The 7,288-nt window shown below is 36.4% G+C and overlaps 1 protein-coding gene across 1 annotated transcript; it reads left to right on the top strand.

The window, feature by feature from the left end:
- The first annotated feature begins 739 nt into the window (after window positions 1-739).
- Window positions 740-6,961, top strand: LOC127497202 (B-cell receptor CD22-like). The gene is made up of 12 exons (XM_051865564.1): window positions 740-1,108; window positions 1,320-1,376; window positions 1,641-1,985; window positions 2,082-2,330; window positions 3,539-3,790; window positions 3,897-4,151; window positions 4,238-4,480; window positions 4,564-4,645; window positions 4,749-4,794; window positions 5,696-5,773; window positions 5,866-5,921; window positions 6,176-6,961. Exons 2-12 carry the CDS (start codon window positions 1,322-1,324, stop codon window positions 6,207-6,209), a joined length of 1,695 nt encoding a protein of 564 aa, XP_051721524.1. The 5' UTR covers window positions 740-1,108; window positions 1,320-1,321; the 3' UTR covers window positions 6,210-6,961.
- Window positions 6,962-7,288: the final 327 nt, after the last annotated feature.

The raw sequence follows: 7,288 nt of genomic DNA, 5'->3' as shown, positions 1-7,288 counted from the left end.
TACAAGTTTCTGTATTGGGTGTCTTTCTCAGTAATTCTTCAGAAAATGTTTCCAGGAAGAAAGGCTTTATGGTTTTAAAACCCAGTTTTATTTTTATATATTCCTGAACATCCCTTCAATCTTACAGTTTTTTTCAACTGCTGACACACACATTTTCAAAACTTTGCCTCTTTTTTTTTTTTTTTTCAAAACTTTACACACAAATCTAAGAATTGCACACACAAAATGCAAAATGCCTCACATCTCTTGCAAAATGAAGCACTGCATTCAAAATATCACAAACATCTCAAAAGCAAACATTTGTCTTACGTTGCAAACACCTTTGCCATAATATTCTATTTTTGGGTATATCATATTCAAAACCTAAAGCTCTTCTTTCATGAGCTCCTGTGAACATTTCTGTACAAGATTAAAAGTAATTGTCAGAGAGATGTTGAAAAATTCACAGTAAACATGAAAGCAAGATTGAAACCAAACTATTTTATTTACTGTATTTGTGGTTGGTAATACAGTGTTACACAGTAGGAAAGAAAAGAAATACATCAAGCATGTGTAGTTGGACAGAAACTATGGTTGTGTTTGAAAAAGGAAATCAAGATACTTCAGGTTAGATTTTGGTGTGTTACATCGAGAATTGTGTGTTGTGTTTTGCAAAAAGTGTTTTATGAAATTGAAAAATGAGTCAAAGGCCAAGAATTAGTGTATGGTTTTGCAGATTTGGTGTGTGGTTCTGCTGTTTGAGTGTCAGGTTTCAGAAATTGTGTGACAAGTAAAGATTTTGTGTGTAAGCAGATGGAAAACATTGTAATATGTGCAAGCATTAGTGAAACTAAATATGTCCAATATGTTAATAAATCTGTGTGCATGATTCACTGATCAATCAAATTGGTGGACAAATTTCTTATAGCAAAATGTTTTTTGTTTTTTTTTGTTTTTTTGTTTTTAGAAATCAGTAAATGTCACTGGATCATGATGAAAAGTTGCTTGTGTGGGCAGGAGTCAAGAAAGAGGAAGAAACATTTTCTGTTTGTGAAGCATTTTAAAATAAACCGTGTTAACTGAGAATTTCATCAGTTCAACGTCTGCTGGAGAGACTCACCAGAACACGGTAAGAGTTACTCTGGTTACTGTGTGAATATAGTCTGATTAATACTGTTGTAGAAACCACTGACCTGTTCAGTAGGACATATTCTCTATGAATATGCTTCATACTTTTAATATATTAAAGTATTTTGCATATTTTTAAACCTAAAGTTTGTTTTTCTCATGATGTGTGTGTGTGTGTGTGTGTGTGTTATACTGTATTATTGTTCTTGTAGCGATGTCACTGATAAAGGCTCCTCCTCTTCCTCTGGTGTTTCTGCTCATGATTTACGGTGAGTCGCTCCTGCTGGAGAGTTTTTTATTTGTTTCTTTTTTAAAGTCATTTCTTAAAGGAAATTGTTAATTTGGGCTACCTTACAAATCAGCAGGGTACAAAAGCTACTGAACCCTCTGTTAAAACCCTTTTTTTTTCTTTTTTTTTTCCTCAAATTTCAGTGAATGTCAGTAAAGCAAAAAAAAAAGAAAAAAAGATTGACGTCAGGTCAGTTATGGAAGAATCATTTTTATGTGAACTATCCCTTTAATGTGTGTTTCAGGGGTTTCTAGTGCTGATTGGGGTGTGAGTTACAGTCCTTCACACATCTGTGCAGTAAATGACTCATCAGTGATAATGAGCTGCACTTATACATACCCTACTGGACATCAGATCAAGAACGTGTTCTGGACCAAAGGTCCTATACAACAGGGTGTAGAGCTTAAAGATCTGTCTGAGGACCCTGAATACAGTCAGAGGCTTCAGTATCTGGAAGATAAACAGCAGAACTGCACCATCAGACTGAGTCATGTGACACTGAAGGATTCACACGAGTACTATTTCAGATTCATCACTGATAAAGATGTGAAATGGATTGGTAAACCAGGAGTGACTCTTGCTGTCACAGGTGACTTTCATGAGGTTTCTCTCTTCTTCTGTACATTATGTTGAATAATAATCAGTGTATGACAGCAGCACTAGATATAATGTGTGTTGTGTTCAGATCTTCAGGTGTCTCAGTCTCCTGAGAGAGTGACAGAGAGAGATTCAGTCCGTCTGACATGTAAAAGCAGCTGCACTCTGACTGACAGAGCAACATTCATCTGGTACAGAAACTCACAGCTAGTAACTACAGGAATCACTGGAAACCAGCTCATCCTCTGGCGAATCAGCAGAGAAGATACAAGCAGTTATAGCTGTGGTGTAGATGGACACAGTTACACCTCTCCTGCTGTTCAACTCAATATCAGATGTAAGTATATTCTTTGAAGTTTGAGTTCAATTGTCCCTCCTTTTGTTTAAAAGTGAAAGTAAACTGGGCTGATCTTTAAACAATGTTTTAACATTACAGCACAAGATGTGAACAATATATGCGATTTTTAAACACATTTGAAGCTCAAATAATGCATGCATTTTAACAGAAAAATAATTCAAAATGATTCTATGAAATAACAAGCTTCACTTTTATGCCTTTAAATCCCCCAACTGGCCATTCATGTGCATTCATGTTGTTTAGGCTAAATTCTGTCCCTCTATCTCCATGTAACAACAGAAATAAAAGCACATTGGTGGGGTGAATGATGGGTGAAAGTGCTCTATAGTGGTGTAAATTATTAGATTTTGAGGGTGTTTTGTGCCATTTGGTGGAAAATCTTTGAAGGCCTGTGTGCCACGCTTCGACACACATCAGGGCTAAAAAGAAAAGAAAGAAAAAAGGCCTGTGTGCCAAAAAGCGTTTGCAAAATAAAATATTGATCTTTTAGCTCAATCTTTTGTTTATTCTGACCATACTGTAATGTACATGCATGTTCAAGTTCAAACACTTTATATATTGTCATTGTGTGACACATAATGATGTTTTATTAACAAGTTTGGGAGGAGCAAGTTCAGATAATTAACCTAATTAGCACAGGTGGAGAGCATTCAGTTAATCAACTCAACCAATGTCAAGAGGTATAAATGTAGCAGACTTACCTCTGTTCATCTGAGAGTTTATCAGCATCCCTCCTCCACCCCATCTCCTCACTTCTAGTTCTATCTACTTTTACCACACCGGGGGGAGTATTCTGGGTTCCTGCCAAAATTCCGAGCTCGAAGCCCTCTCCCCGGACAGCACGCCAAATACGCATAACTTTACTCTATTTAATTATATGGATATGTGAACTTGTGAAACAAAATTACTCTTGTGACAACCCCAAAATATATTAAAAATTAGAATCAAGAATAAAACACATTAATTAAAAACCAAATAAGTTATATAAATTATCATTATAAAATAATAAATAGAATACGAATAATTAACAATATAATAAATATAATCTAAAAAGGCTAAGAAAACAGTATCAACATACAAAGGCTCAAACATTACTAAGAATCGGAAAAAATGCCATATACCATATACATATTATTCACACTCTTAGTTTTCATGTGGAGTCTTGATATTACATATTTCTCCTTTAGATCCTCCAGAGAATCCAGTGATCTCCATCAGTCCATCTGGTGAAATAATGGAGGGAGATTCAGTGACTCTGAGCTGCAGCAGTGATTCAAACCCTCCTGCAGAAATCAACTGGTTTAAAGGAGGAACGTTTGTAGGATCTGGAAGAATCTACAGCATCTCAAAGATCAGCTCTGATGACAGTGGAAAATACAAGTGCAGATCCAGAAACAAACGTGGAGAGAAATATTCCTCTGTGACTTTAAACGTCATGTGTGAGTTTATTGTAAAACATAAGATGTTAATTCTCTGTTTTTATATTTTTATTTCACATTAGTAATTTAAAAAAAATTAAATAAATAGTCTGATAATTGTTATTAGATCCTCCAAAGAGCGTCTCAGTGTTCATCAGTCCATCTGGTGAAATAGTGTCAGGAGATTCAGTGACTCTGATCTGCAGCAGTGATTCAAACCCTCCTGCAGAAATCAGCTGGTTTAAAGGAGGAACGTTTGTAGGATCTGGAAGAATCTACAGCATCTCAAAGATCAGCTCTGATGACAGTGGAGAATACAAGTGTAGATCCATCAATGAACATGGAGAGAAATACTCTGATGCTGTGACTTTAAACGTCATGTGTGAGTTAATGATGATTCAGTAACTGTGACATTACATTTAAAATTTATTGTAATTGTTAATGATTATATATGTTTTTCTGTTTTAGATCCTCCCAGGAGTGTCTCAGTGTTGATATCTGGATCTGGTGAAATAGTGTCAGGAGATTCAGTGACTCTGATCTGCAGCAGTGATTCAAACCCTCCTGCTCTGAACTTCAGCTGGTTTAAGGAGAATGAAAGCTCAGCTGTTGGATCTGGACAGAGTTTCAGTGCACTACAGAGTGGACGCTTCTACTGTCAGGCTCACAATCAACATGGATCTCAGAGATCAGACGCTGTAACTGTCACAGGTGAAGCTTTTATTAACACACTCCTGTATCTTCACATCATTCATCAGTTTGGAGAGTTAATCATGATGATCTTCCTCTTTCAGTTCATCATGGTGCTGGTAGTAATGTGACTGTGTTCGCAGTGGCATCTGGAGAATTATTCATCTTCATCATCATATTTATAATGTAAATAAAATTGATCAATAAAGAGTAGAAATAAAATGCTTTTTAAATTAATACAAAAGGACATTATTAAAATAAATGGCTTGTTTGTGTTGTCTTTTAACAGTCAGAGGAAAAGGAAAAACAGAAGATCTGTAATACATGAGCATGAGGTGAGATGATCAAATAATTCAGTAAATCAGTTGGATCTTCTTTCTACATGTATAATACGTGTATTATCACACTCGTGTTTACTGCTGTAGTCAAAATGTGAGGAGAAAGAGACTGTGGAGTGATTACACTTTAGATCAACTCTGGACCTTGAGGTCCACTTTCCTGCAGTTTATCTCCAACCCTAATCAAACACACCTGAACAAGCTACTCAAGGTCTGCGTCCGGAAACTGAAAAATGCTGCCTCTGCAGGCAGGATACGGAAGTAGGAAGGTAACGAGTCACATCCGAATCCAATGATCGTTCCACATCCTGTCTCCTGAGATACCTTCATCTGAACGAGTTTTGAAGGCAGCACAGATGTATCCCTTCATGCCTTTAATATCCCACAATCCTGCATGTTGCATTCCATGGCAGATTGGTAAATTTTTGTGTGTAAAATGTACATTTTGACTAACTTTTTCCACTTTTGATGACATTTCTAGTAAGAAATTAGTATTGTAGTAATTAAATACTCACTTTGTTGTCACCAAAGCTCCCTCTGTTTTGTTGTTGATCGTTTAACCGTTATGCTGCATCATTAGTCTGTCTGAAATCAGTTTCATGAGGTACCTGTGTGAGGAAATGCTGCCTGTTAAGTCATTACCTGATAGGGCAGCGGGGCAACAATCAGCTGCCTAGGTTTTCAGATGCAGCTAGTGCCTTCAGGATTACTACAGAGGTAGGTAGGTGTGTTTCATTAGGGTTGGAGCTAAACTCTGCAGAAAAAAGTGGATCTCGAGGTCCAGAGTTGCTTTAGATGGACACTTTTGTGTATGTGTTGTTAGGGACACTTACTGTCATGGTAACTATTTAAAAACACTTGTTTTGTAGTGTAAGTCCTTCTCTCTGTTTCCCTGTAGAATGATTCTCCCAGCACAGGAACATATGCAGCTCTTGACCCGAAGTCAAGATCTTCTGATGTGTACAACACACTCACAGTAAGTAAAATATCAAAAACTATACATGTGACAGAGTTTGTGCTTTCAAATGTCAGGTAATCTGTCTAATAGTCAATGTGTCTTTCACATAGACTGTCCACCCCAGACCTGCTGTTCACCATTTGGGCTCTTCTGAATATGAGAATCAGTAAGTGTGAGATCCTCAATGTGATCTTCTCTTTATAATAAGTAAAGAAGAATATATCCTTAATCTAACAATCAATATATTTTTTTTTTTTTTTCCAGTTACAACAGACGATAGTCATTTAGCTGTCAGTAATCAAATCATAAAAAAGTGAAATAATTGTTTTACCATTGCACTGTAGATTTATTGTGTTTTTTTTTTTGTTTTTTTTTTAATGTTTGTGTAAATGTGTTTCCCTCGTCTTATTTCTGTTGTAGCCACATTGAAGCAGCATCCAGTCGCAACATATGAGCAAGATAGTGGGATAGTCCTTCATGACTCGTTCGCTGTCGGTCATCATCAAAAGAGCTACTGGTGAACTTAGCTTACATTTGATTTTATTTGATGGAAATACTATACAGCAGAAATCGACGCAATACGGTCAACAAAAAGTAGGTCCCTGCTACTCGCTCTTTCTACAAACAACCCGCCACAGGAAATAGAGAAAACAGAAATGATCACCAGTGCACACCTGACAGTGAACCAATAAGAACTAACAACAAATGAATGCTCCTCCACACATAGTAGACGTCACGTTAAGATGAAGCACAAGTTAAACTTTACTCACCTTTTGTCGCAGCACTGGACACGCCCACATCACAACTACCAATAAAAACTAAGGACTTTGTGTAAACACCACTATAGAGTTTACATTCTGCAGTGAAGTGACTTTTGTAAAAGATAGTAATGGATTGTGTTCATGTGTGACCATGTGATGAATGAGCAACCAAAAGGTGCATTCTGATTGACATGGTCCCTACAGAGCACTGAATATCCATTATCAAAAGCACGGGACAAACTAACCCAATGATCAGCTGGCTGTTCAACTTGTTGCAGTCACTGAGAGGCGACAACACAGTCAGCTTTCATCGCCACTAGTTTTTTGACATTGGCTTAGTGTGTCCCAAAGATTATGATATAACACAAATATTGTAATTTACTTTTTACGTAATAATGTAAAATATACAAATACGTATGAATCTAATAAATATAATCAAAACTTATATGCTTATTATATACTTTACTATTGCAGCTATTGATTGATTAATAATAGATTTGAAGCTGTACTGTAATTGTCATGCAGTATGAAAATATATTATGGTTTGGTTAACTATGTATAAATGTGTTCTTAATTCATTCTCTTAAAGGGGACATAACACACACACATACACACACACACTTGCTGCCAATCTCATGTCAATCTTGAGTAGTATAGAGTAGTATTGCATCCTTCATATCTCCGAAGAGTCTTTAGTTTTATCAGGTTTATAAAAGACTGATACGCTGTACCACTTCTTTCCAAAAACAGTCAAGCTCCTGGAAGCGTGCCG

Source organism: Ctenopharyngodon idella, chromosome 1, assembly GCF_019924925.1.
Source record: "Ctenopharyngodon idella isolate HZGC_01 chromosome 1, HZGC01, whole genome shotgun sequence".
Classification (NCBI taxonomy): domain Eukaryota; kingdom Metazoa; phylum Chordata; class Actinopteri; order Cypriniformes; family Xenocyprididae; genus Ctenopharyngodon; species Ctenopharyngodon idella.
This window is presented reverse-complemented; position numbering and strand designations above follow the sequence as displayed.

Excerpts from the sequence above, each read along its gene's own strand:
- LOC127497202 (XM_051865564.1), top strand. The coding sequence starts at position 1,322 with ATGTCACTGATAAAGGCTCCTCCTCTTCCTCTGGTGTTTCTGCTCATG. Across the intron at positions 1,377-1,640 it reads GTTTCTGCTCATGATTTACG|GGGTTTCTAGTGCTGATTGG; the intron begins GTGAGTCGCTCC and ends TGTGTGTTTCAG. Across the intron at positions 5,774-5,865 it reads ATGTGTACAACACACTCACA|ACTGTCCACCCCAGACCTGC; the intron begins GTAAGTAAAATA and ends TCTTTCACATAG.